This window comes from Scomber japonicus, chromosome 16, assembly GCF_027409825.1.
Source record: "Scomber japonicus isolate fScoJap1 chromosome 16, fScoJap1.pri, whole genome shotgun sequence".
Lineage (NCBI taxonomy): Eukaryota > Metazoa > Chordata > Actinopteri > Scombriformes > Scombridae > Scomber > Scomber japonicus.
Genome location: NC_070593.1, coordinates 26,238,185 through 26,250,919, shown reverse-complemented (window position 1 = coordinate 26,250,919; position 12,735 = coordinate 26,238,185). Strand labels below are relative to the sequence as shown.

Here is a 12,735-nt window from a genome sequence, read left to right as displayed (position 1 = left end):
CGTGCTAGAGCCAGAGGAGGCCGTGCTAGAGGGGGTGCAAGGGGCAGAGGCCGAGGAACTTGAGGTCAAGGACGTGGAGCAAGCCGGACTGCGACCGGAGAGCTTTTACAAGATGAGGATATTCAACGAGTGGAGAATCTGCAAGCTCAAAGAATTGCAGATGAGCAGGTAGCCTTTCTAAAATAGCCTCTTTTTTCCTGATCTCAACATTATCAAGAACTGTAAACAATGACCTGCCATTTACTGTAAACACAACACTTCTGAGTTTATGGTCATTCATAAACTGTTAAAGAATATAATACTATAATATAAACACATGAAACTTTCAACTCTGGTCTGGCAACATACCAAAAATATAATAAATGAAATTACAATATTAGTAATAATAAAGGACAAGATGGTGAGAGTCTAATCTTCTTGATGAACTATTTTTTACAGGCTAGAATTGAACGACTGAGATTGGAAGAATCTCATCAGTTGCTTCAGATCAAGAGATCCAAGCCTCATGTTTGATGTCCTGCAGATGCTCCTCCACCAGGCCCTCCAGCTCCACGTCTACCTACATGGTGTGTGTGCAGGAAGTGCCGTGAGATGCCCACAGATCTAGAAAAAAAGTGCTGTGGGCAACAACCTGCTTCCTAACCCTAACCCTCACCTGGACGTATACATTTTACATTTTAAATTTGGTCTTTTGTTATTTATATTTTGTCAGTTTTTAATAAAAAATTGAAAATGATGAATGCCTTTCATTTGACTATTTCTGCAACAGAAGCAATATATTTTCTCACCACCACATTAAAAATAAGTGATTACAGAATAATTACAACAAAATTGGTATAACCCTTTTTATTGTTACATAGATAATCTGTACATTTTCAACATGAGTGTATCTACACATTGGAAAAGGTGTTTCCAGGTAAGGCAGACAGGTCAGGCTGTGTGTAGGGAGTATTTGTCAGCGGTGGTGATCTACTCTTTTGGCAGTGATTTACCTTTAGGAAGAATATCACAATTACACATCTGACAATAATGAATACATTTTTGAGATAATCAAAGAATAAGAATACTTAGAGCTTTATTTCCCATTTATTTTGCACATAATTATGTTAGAACTTTTCATCAAACTACAATATTGTAAGAAAACTCACCTAGGCCTCTGCTGAGTTGGGTCTGCAAAAGCTGTATGCTTTTGAGTTTAGTGTGGGTAGCATACTAGAGGTGTCAACGAGGGGGGTAGCTGCAGTAATGGCTGGGCTGGGGGAGGGACAGATGTCTGCTCAAACCAGTTGAAGAATTAACATCATCTCATCACGTCATCTCTGTGAAGATTACAAAATTAGAAAATACTGTCAACATACATTTACCCTTCATTCATAGAGGACAAAACACAGAACTTTTTATATGTAGAAATAGAAGTCTTGGGTTTGGCAGTTGGACCAAAGGAGCATAAAGATTGATATAAACTGTTGAGAAGATCCTCAGTTTGTTTCTATCCTCTCTGCATAACATCTACCAGAGTATAGTCCATAGACAAGCTTGTAGCATGATCAACTACTCCACCAACACCACACACAGTTAGAGGTACAACTTATGCTAGCTGTGTTTTATTTTAGTGTTGATGGTTGTTGTTGTTGATGTTAACAACTCAGTGTGAAGTGCTGGACCTCCTAAGGTGAAGGACAGGTTTTATCCTCAGGCCATCATATTTCTCAAAATATCTAATCACTAACATTTACTCAATGTCTGTATAATGATATAGCAGATATCACTGATAACACATATTGTATGTGCAATAATGCTGTTTTCTGAAGTACCTCAAATGGCACTTTGAGGCACATAAAACAGAAAAGGCTAGATATGAAAGACAGATATTTATATCCCAAAGACATATTCATAGCAGCAGCAAGTTGAACTCACCGGTCGGACAGAGACTCAGAAACAATAGTTGAACTGGAGGGAGAGTAGGTCTCATCAATCCGTGTCTAGACGGCGTCGAGGTTGATCGGTCCTTCTCATGGCTATGAAAACATAGATGAGCTACATCACCACAGTTGTAACGTGTAAAAGCCAATATACGTAGGTCTTTTTATCACAATAATAATGCAGACACTGAAGACTAGGGTAGAGTAATATCTTTAAAATTAATATACTAGTATAATCTATTCAATACTAGCGTCCCCGACCCGTTTTAAACACACAGCAAAGCTAATATTATCATTACGCTAATACAAGCTACAAAAGTAGCTACGTTGGCATAACTTACATATATATAACAAATCCTCCCCGAAGCAAAACAAATCATTACCTGTCCAACAGAAAGAGAGCAACCTCGGCATCACTGTTCAGGCCCTTCAGATCCCTCAGTTGTCTCCACCGCTCAAATGCTACTCCGATGTTGATTCTTGTTTGACCTCTTGCTTTATCCATAGCCTTTTTATTAGCAGTCCTTTCCTCCTCCGGCTTCTCTTTCTTCCCCTTTTCTCTGGACGAGCCGTTACAAGTAGACGTGCAAGTGGTATTTTCTCAGCCATTGCTCTTAAATAAATATTACATCCGTATTCGGTACTTCTGCAGAGAGGTGTGCTGGTTTTTCTGGCAACAGCGACAGGTGAAGACTGTGCACGCGCGCAGTAGGCAGGGAGAGAGGGGGCGGGGCGTAGACTGTATGCGGAAGCAAAACTTGACATGAAGCCACCTGATTGTTTTTTTCTGTTCGCACCGAACGGCTCGGATTGGTCGGGGTTTTATCAGTCCTGTGGCCGCTACAGAGCTCTGATTTTTTCCGTTCCTTTTTCTAAAGCCATAATGTATTGATACCTTTCATAATAGAAGGACCATTTCTCCCAGTATAACAAAAAGTGTTTCTGAACAGGATTACCAACCCTACCTTTAACATGTGTCAGTGTACTGTCTGTCAGTGTAGTTTTGGTCTACGGTTTATTTCAACTGCTCTTTTAGAGTTGTGTATTTTCTAATCTAATCAAAGTATGTTTGCATCCACAGATGACTTCAAGACACTGCTTAGTCTGATAACATCCAGTTATGTGAAAGAAAATACATAACTCTGGATATCAGAACACTGGTTATTGTCAATTTTTCCAGATATTTCAGGTAATGAACTTTGCTGAGCACAGATATCTGAGTCAAATGTTGTTGTTGTGCATGCTTTTCATGCTTTTCCTCACTTTTAACAACTCCATCCATCTCTTTAGTGTGTGACTGATGAGTGTGCATTAGTGTGCTGATGACTGAAAGCACTATTATCAGTTTAGCCTTGTTACACAGTATGTTACTTCCCTGCAGTCCCTGTAGGCCTTTTATACTGAACTCAGTGTAACAGTTTTAACCAGAAACAGACTGAGCTCATTACTTTCACTGAAGTCATTGTCTCACTGAAGTCAATCAGTGTCTTAAATACAGGGTGCTTTATCCTATGACACACTGTATGCCTTCATTCCCACTAACAGCTGCTCAAAACCTGACAGTAATGATATCATCATGTCAGCGACAGCGTTCACTATCAGCAGACAGAGTTCACTCATGAAAGTGCAGCATATAGTGAGCTCATCATTTGAACTTCAGTCATATGTTTGTTTATTTTGAATGAAAAAGTGGTTTATGTACAGTATCACCTCACATGTACTGTTATAACCATTTGTTTGATTAAACAGTCTCATCATATGCCTGGAAAACAAATAGACCAGTATCTGCCTCTATTTTTGTCTGTATAAAAAAGAAAAAGAATAAAACCATACAAAATGGGTGCAATTACAGATTGCCTTGGCTGAGTCTTAATGCCTTGTGTGTATGTGTATGCAGATTTTTAGGTGAAGTATGCTGACTACTGTCAGAGCCGCTAGATGGTCCCTCAGGCACTTGAGGAGTATCTCTAAATATGCTATGGATTCAGGTGAACCACACACACACACACACACACACACACACACACACACACACAAATACTATCTCCCTTTGTACACAGTGGCTGTGGCCCAGGAGGTAGAACAGGATGGGCTTCTGATCCCAGAACCTTAGTAGCTCATTGACATCAACGTGGGAGTGTGTGAAACAATAAGCGGCTAATTTGGATATATATAAATTCAGCCATTTACCATGTGTTTGTCTGTTATAATCAGTGACATTAAAGCAAACACTGTAAAGCTTTTGTAGGACTAATATTACCTGTTTAAAATCAGCTTAAAAACATTATAGTTGCTAATTTATGAGTAGATGGTAAGTATTACGTAACAGTAATGAATAGTTGTTGTTTTTTTATATGATCCATGTATGAACATTTTCTGGAGCAGTGTATGCAGCTGTTAGAGGTATATACTAACTGCCCCAGTAGAAAGATAAATGCTGTATGTGTAAAGTGCCTTGCTTTACTTTTGTTGTGATTTGGTGCTATATAAATAAAGATTGATTGATTGATTGATTGATTGATTGTTTGTGAGCTGCACCTATAGTTTGAAACTCTTGTTTTCCTCCTGACAAAAAAAGTACACTCTGACTTCCAAAGATTTGAATATATTTTGCTGCTAGAATACTACAAACAGTTTAAATACATTCATTTAAACACAGTTTTGTGACTGGCATTCATGATAAAGTTATTGACACAATAATAACTGCAAAGTTTATTTATATTTCATAAGAAATCCACTGATAGCTGATAAAATATTCATGCACGTGTAGTCAAGCTTTGAATGCTTGATGCGTCTATACTGTGGGCTGTTTTTGGTGTAATATTAGGAGTTATTGACTCTCCAGTCACATTAAACTTATTATAGTTTAATGGAAAAAAGAGCTGTTGAAATCTGTTCTGAAAATCATCAAATCCTGAAGTAGATGTGTCCTGTTGCAGTTTCTTGACTGTTTTATTTTCTTGCTATTATCATTTCCTTATTTTGCGAGTGACCTGGAGACTTCAGACTTCATTTTTCCAGTGTCAGTTTAGCAGTACCACAGCTGAGCCACAGGGCAGCAGCAGAGATCTGGTTAACATATTCTTTTCATCTGTCTGCCCTACAACTCACTGCCCACTTACATTTCATTTTTTATTGCTGTTTTATTGTAACCCTAACCCTTACAACTGTTTTGCAGTCAGTAAAGATAAAGGAGAGTTAGAAGGAGAGTGGTTATGTAACTGTATGTGAGGCAGTTGTACTGTTTGTACTGTCTCTCTAATTCTCTCATAAAGCTTTATTTATATTTATATATTTGTATCTATTGAACTTTAAACACTTTTGTTTTATATGGGTATTCCACTCTGTTAACAGTCCTCTCTTTACTGCTACATTGTCCAAAGATTAACCACATCCATCTCTTCTTCCATGTGAACATTAACCCAAGTGAGACCAGACCAAGCCTTTGATAGACAGAGGTTATATCACAAGGGCCAGGAAGCAGTTTGTTCCTAGAGTAGAGAGTTGTTGTGGTAGTCACAGTAGGTTACAAAAGTGTGTGTGTACTCTGTGATGGAGAAGTCGGATCATTTGAGTTCTCTGAGTCCTGCTGAGCTGAGGCTGTTGATTAGACAGGAAGATTCTAGGATAATCACCACGACTGGATTGGCTAACGGTAAGAACCAGTTTTTGTGGAGGTGCAGCGATGGGCTCTTGGTGTTTGTGCAGACAGGTGAGAGGATCATTCAAATGAAGCAGCACAAAGACAGTTGTTGTATCTTTGTAGACATTTGGTTCTAAATGTTGCACCACATACAGAACCCCATCTGCCTGCTGTGATTTAATCAACAAACTAGCTGCAAATGATTTAGTTAGTTCAATTAAATAAGCTCACAATTCAGCAAAAATAGTCTGCACTGATCTATAAATGAATGTGGGTGATTCTTACAGTATCTGCTGTCCACAGCTGGTTTATACTGTATGAAAAGATCTGCTTCAGTTCATTACATCTCTGCAGCATCTGAAGGCAGCAGGACCGATACGTTGATAAATCTGCAGCCTCTGAGAAGTGCCACACCAGAGGCCTGTACTACGAAGCTGGATTAACCTATCCAGGATATCTCTCCGTTACCTGGATTGATTTATCCAGATATTTGCAGTCTAGGATAAACGGTACTACGAAGCTGGTTATCAACTCGGTAAATCAACCCAGGGTTTTCCAATCTGGATCTCTGCGCGCTCACATAAAGGGGAGGTGTTTGCAGCGTCTGACCAATCACAAACATGGAGAAACCCTGCAGAGCAGACTAAACCATGGAGGAGCAGACAATTATTCTTCAACAATATGAAGAATTCAAACACATCATCCAGGCCAAAAGCAACACTGTTGCAACACTGATGCAGCAGCAAAAGCCAGGAAGGAATGCTGGCAGAAAATTGCCGACTCTGTTAATGTGTAAATTCATGAGATCATACAATATTAATTTATCGGACAATATAAACGGACAGCACTCTGATCACACAATGTCACTTTATTACGGTACAGACGTTTGGGGCAGATCGCTTCCTCAGCGAGAGACAACTAAGTTACGAAGCTGGATTTTCTCTTATCGAGGTAACTTCAGTGTTAACACTGGGTTTTCCGTACTATGAAGCTGGTTCACTTCTTACCGGGGTAAATCACCATGGTAACTTATGCTGAACGGCTAACCTGCTCCGGAGCAGGTTATGTTCTGGATAAGAGATCAATGAGTACAAAAGCACCACCTCCTGACCAATCAGTTCTCTTAGAAAATGACCTGCCCATTCTTAAAAGATCCTGTCAACACGCGGATCGCGAGAGGAGCGCTTAGGAGAGAATGAGCTTTTAGGGATAGATGCAATTTTTTAATTGGCCAAAACATATATTTAAAAAATAATCATTGAGGCACGTGGGGGATATTATTCTGTAGGTTTGACATCCTGAGATCAAAGTGTAAGGGAGCATAATAACTGTATTTATTTATTGTAATTGTAAAAAATTGACGAAAAGATATATTTGTAAAATAAGCCTTGTGGCACATGAGGGATCTTAGTCTGTATGTTATACAGTTGGTTTGAAATCATTCACTCAAATGGTTGAAGCGCATAATAGGTTTGTATTTTGAATGTTGAATATTAAACTAACTTAATGTCTCTTATGAGAGGAAGGGCACTGAGGAAGCGCTCTGCCCCAAACGTCTGTGCCGTAATAAAGTGACATTGTGTGATCAGAGTGCTGTCCGTTTATATTGTCTGATAAATTAATATTGTATGATCTCGTGAATTTACACATTAACAGAGTCGGCAATTTCCTGCCAGCATTCCTTCCTGGTTTTTGCTGCAGCAACAGTGTTGCTTTTGGCCTGGATGATGTGTTTGAATTCTTCATATTTATGAATAATAATTGTCTGCTCCTCCATGGTAAAGTAGTCTGCTCTGCAGGGTTTCTTCATGTTTGTGATTGGTCAGACGCTGCAAACACCTCCCCTTTATGTGAACGCGCAGAGATCCAGATTGGAAAACCCTGGGTTGATTTACCAAGTTGATAACCAGCTTCGTAGTACCGCTTATCCTGGACTGCGAATATCTGGGTAAATCAATCCAGAGGGGTATTGCACGAAACCAGGATAAGGGATTAAGCCGGGATATGTTAGTTATCCTGGTTGAATTTAGCCACAAGTCGGTTGCATGAAAGCAGGTTAAATTTAACCCGGCCCAGTTACTATGGTGATTTATTCTCTGCAGCTAGACTGCTCCAGCCCAGGCTAACAACCAGGCTAAGATTATTCTCAGGGCCTTTTCATCCTGGCTCAGCAAACGTGCAACCGAATAAGCCAAGATGCGCCGGTCAGACTAGATCAAGCTGCGCTTGCTCAGTTATCCTGGATTTCTTTATTCTACTTTTGTGCAATACCCCTCTGGTAACGGAGAGATATCCTGGATAGGTTAATCCAGCTTCGTAGTACAGGCCTCCGAGCAGGTTATGTTCTGGATAAGAGATCAACGAGTATCAAAGCACCAGCTCCTGACCAATCAGTTCCCTTAGAAAATGACCTGCCCATTCTTAAAAGATCCTGTCGACATTGGTGCGCGGATCGTGAGAGGAGCGCTTAGGAGAGAAAGAGTTTTTAGGGATAGATGCAATTTTTTAATTGGCCAAAATATATATTAAAAAAACAATCCTTGAGGCACATGAGAGATATTATTCTGTAGGTTGTACAGTTGATTTGAACATCATTCACTCAAATGATTGAAGCGCATAATAGGTTTGTATTTTGAATGTTGAATATTAAACTAACTTCATGTCTGTATGAAGGGAAGGGCACTGAGGAAGCGTTCTGCCCAAAACGTCTGTGCCGTAATAAAGTGACATTGTGTGATCAGAGTGCTGTCCGTTTATATTGTCCAATTTATTAATATTGTACTATAATCTCACGAATACGCATTAACAGACTCAGCTATTTTCTGCCAGCATCCCTTCCTGCCTTTTGCTGCAACAGTGTTGCTTGTGGCCTGATGATGTTTGAATTCTTCATATTTTTGAAGAATAATTGTCTGCTCCTCCATGGTAAAGTAGGCTGCTCTGCAGAGTTTCTCCATGTTTGTGATTGGTCAGACGCTGCAAACACCTCCCCTTTATGTGAGCGCAGTGATCCAGATTGGAAAACCCTGGGTTCAATTACCGAGTTGATAACCAGCTTCGTAGTACCGCTTATCAGGATTGCGAATGTCTGGGTAAATCAACCCAGGTAACGGAGAGATATCCAGGGTATGTTAATCCAGCTTCATAGTACAGGCCTCAGGTCTCTGACAAGGTCAGACTCTATTGCCAGTAATGGTAAGGACTTAAAGCGTTTTTGATTCATGGATGTTCTCAGCTCATTTTTGATTCTCCCCAAATGAGAAAATGAGCGCTCCCCCTCACAGTTTGTCACCGGTAACGTGAGGAACATCCTCAAAGCCACATAAACATTAGGGAAGACTGACTGCAGGCCAAACTTCAATATGGTTTTCAGCATGTTTGAGGGTGACTTGTCTGTTTCAGCCAACATGAAGGATCGGAACTGCAGACACTTAAAACACGCTGTTCCGTCTACGGGACGGGTCGGAGGTTGGGAGTTAGCCACAAGTTCTTCTGAATGTTTTAAACACCAACCCTTAAACATATATATTGTTGTATACATTGTTAGAAAGCTTAGATTCTCCTGATTCATTCAAGACCACTCACGACTTATATGGTTGCTCACAGCCGTAATAGTATTAGCGATTAGCTCGGCTAGCCACTCAGCTAAAGTAAAAACAGCTATAATGCTACATACCTTCAAAGTCTTCCCTTTATCCACAACGATCATCTTATGACACAGGACTTTTTGTACAGCTCGCCAAGTATCAATTCTTGTGAAATATGAAATCCGTTTCCATAAAAATCGAAATACGTTCCACAATATGTCCATGTATTTAGTCCAACACGTAAAGTAACACACGGAACAAACCATATACAGTCCGTTTTACGTAATTTCCTGACCTACACGTGCATCTGTGGGGCACGTGACTGTTTTGTTTACGTCCGTGAGCTCCTCCTGTTTCATACGTCACCACACACCAGCCAGTCAGTGCTTAGGATGAAGCAGCACGTTTCCAAAGCCAATGAGGACATGTGTCCGACGATAACGACAATGACAACGTGGGTTTGATTGACAATAGTTGCGTCTTCTTTGGTTTTATTGCCGGAGTTACTGCATAGTACCGCCACCTACTGCACCGGAATTGTAACGACAAGCTACATTCACAGACAGAGTCCCATAATGCTTTTATGAGCGAGGTCGAGTGAGCCAAAAGCCGAAAAATCTATTCATGGTGGATGTCATTTTTCGTGGCGGGCCACCACGAAAAATGAATGTGTGGGAAACACTGTATAGTTGTGTCTTGTTTTGTATCTGGGTTAAAAACGTTTATGCATCACAAGCATCACAACTAGTTTGGAAGCCAATCATCATGATTGGCTTCCAAACATCATGGTCCACTATGCAATTTATACAACCTGCTGTATATGATCTGGAAACTTGGAGCCTCCAGTACAGAAACACTGAGAATGGACTCTTCAGTAAAGTAGCAGACAGCTTGTACTCAGCAGTTTTGAAATGTACATCTGCATTTTGATAGATTCTGGATTTTACAGTGAGGGTAAAGGAGTAAATGTCTTTTTTTTGTGCATACTTTTAATAATGTAATGGAACTTTTTGTGGGAAAATCATTTCTGAACATCAGATTATCAGTTTTACAAGTCTTTAAATGTTTCTTGAGGCGATCTTGCTGTGGTGACTCAGGAGTGACAGATACTAAAAAAATGAGTGATAGATAAAAACAAAAATGTGTGTGTTTGTGTTTGTGTCAGGATACCAGCAGGCTAATGTGGTCATCCTGCCCAATCATCTGGCCAATGACTTTGAGGCGTTCTGTTGCAGTAATCAGGCCCCCCTGCCACTCCTTTATCGCAGCCAATCAGGAGAGACCTCGTGCCCACCTCTGGCTAAACTTGCAGACATAAGGTAACACATACACATACAAACACAATACAATGAGCAACAAACTACTATCACACTTTGACATTTTCTTAATATTCTTCGGTATTGACTCACCACAGTATTATATTATGTTAGTACGGTTATCCTGCAGGGCCCAATAAGTCTTTGAGCTATAAAGGTAACTAGAATGCAAAATGTCAAAGTCTCTCTGTAATTCATTTTAAGAAGCCCAAAGTACATGTGTATCTGTTCATTCCTCCTTGTGATGAATGATTTTCCAGAGAGATTATAATGATTCACCTCTATACAGATAAATGACTGCAGGTTTCACATTAACTAAGTTTTGATTCACTTTTATGACCTCTCCCTCTCTTGATTGGTGTCTCTGCAGTTGTTTCATTGGTGCCAATCTGCATGGAACAGCTTTTCTCTAACTCTGTTAGATAAACTAATTACACATAAAACCTTAAGATAACCCTTGCAGTACTTCAGCACACTGCTCTGCATAGATAAAAGTACAGGGTATGTTTTTTTAGTTAAGAGAGAAGGCTGGTGAAATTCTATATTATCTGTCTCCACATTAAATTATTTAAATTGAGTTAATTAATTTGTTAATTCCATATTAAATTCAGATTGTTTGTCAATGTCAATATAACATTCAGGCCTTTTGCACCACATTAATTACTCATGTTTCCCTACATTAAAATGATCACACCCTGAGTTTAGGTACTGGAATTGGTATTAAGGGTTTAGTTGGAACTTATTTAAATGCATACGTAAATATTTAAATTTTCATCTCAGTTATTTCAAGAATATACTTGAATTTTTCGTACATTATTTATGTACGTCCCACAAAATTAAATATGCAGACTTACAGGCAAAATTTACAATGTGGATGAATGTATGTATTTATTCGAAAATTAGCATCTGTTGCATGTTGTTTTTGTTTGTGTATTTTTGTGTCTATAGGACAGATATCTCTCAGTACTGTGTGTATCACGAGGGTCGCCTGGTGAAGACAGTCTCCAGTCTGCAGAATTGCAGCGCTCAACCAAGGTAGCTTAACAAACACAGAGACACACTGCACACACAAGCAGTTTGATACAGTTCAAACACATTGAGAGCTGTGATGTGAAGAGCTTAAACAAGATAACTATGGTAAATGGAATATGACTTTCTGACATATTTGGACAAAACAAGTCTTGACTGGATTAAAATCTTATATGTAAGACTGATAGTTTGGCTAAATAATGTATCTATGATCATAATTGAAGAAAAAAGGAAACAAAAAAGACCATCAAATGAATCATGGAGGACAACATTATGTATGGTAGCAGGCCTTGGGACTTAGTATTATTATTTGGCTTTTGTGCCTGTAAGTCGGCTACAAGTTTGTCGTCTTCATTAAAGTTGAAGTATGTAAGTCTGACACCAAGCGTTTAGAAATGGTACTGTGGCCCACGTTCAAAACACTGGAGAGAGCTGTTACTCCTCGCCCCCTCACTGCCAAAGTCTACTTCACGCGGGTTGCAAGTTGTTGGACGTGATCCTCCATATCCACCTCCGTATCAGCGGGTGCAGCTGAGTGCTGTATGACGCTGTAACCGTCTCCATGTTTAAAAGGCATCTCCTATACATACCCTTGTTTTGTTTCTCAAATTGTCACAATGTATTTGAGAGTCATAACAAGGCTTTTTTGGTTTTGTAACATCAGACATTATCTGCAGTGTTCCTAGCTGCAGCTCAGTGGCAACTGGCAACCTCGATGCTGAAATGCTACTGACTTGGTGATTGGTAGATAGGGGGTGGGTGGCGCATCAGGCCAAAAACACAGAATGACAACATAAACATTACTTGAGGGCTGCAACTGAGCTTTTCAAATGTGAATATTGTGGCTGGACTACTATTGTCAGGGGGCGTTTTTAATGTTCTGTCCAGCTCGTACGCCAGCTATGTGCACCTTTTTATCAGTAAGACGGCTACAAGTTTGTCGTCTTCATAAAACCTCCTGGAGATGCTGGGGATTGAACCCGGGGCCTCATACATGCAAAGCATGCGCTCTACCACTGAGCTACATCCCCTGCGATTGTAAAAGAAATGAAGACCGCAACGAAACGAGAAGAGAATGAAAAAAGAGGACGAAGATCAACCTAAGCTGGAATACAGTGTGTTGTCGTTATACAACTTGAGCCACAAGTGAGAGCATTTAGACCAGAGCCTAACGCTAGCCTTTGCAGGATTTATTTCTGACGTAATTTGGGGCATTTAAACGTGAAGGGCCATGGGGA

General features: G+C 39.9%; 1 protein-coding gene and 1 non-coding gene across 2 annotated transcripts in view; one reads left to right on the top strand and one right to left on the bottom strand.

Annotated features, from left to right (window-relative positions):
- Window positions 1–3,001: 3,001 nt before the first annotated feature.
- dglucy (D-glutamate cyclase) overlaps window positions 3,002–12,735 on the top strand; it is a 79,220-nt gene continuing 69,486 nt past the window's right edge. The window contains exons 1-4 of the mRNA XM_053335589.1: window positions 3,002–3,111; window positions 3,820–3,910; window positions 10,318–10,471; window positions 11,417–11,503. Of these exons, the coding sequence (XP_053191564.1) occupies window positions 3,835–3,910; window positions 10,318–10,471; window positions 11,417–11,503 (317 nt within the window). The 5' untranslated portion in view covers window positions 3,002–3,111; window positions 3,820–3,834. The remainder of the gene's footprint in view (window positions 3,112–3,819; window positions 3,911–10,317; window positions 10,472–11,416; window positions 11,504–12,735) is intronic.
- trnaa-ugc (transfer RNA alanine (anticodon UGC)) lies at window positions 12,457–12,528 on the bottom strand. The gene has a single exon. It is a non-coding gene; the product is annotated as a tRNA-Ala (tRNA).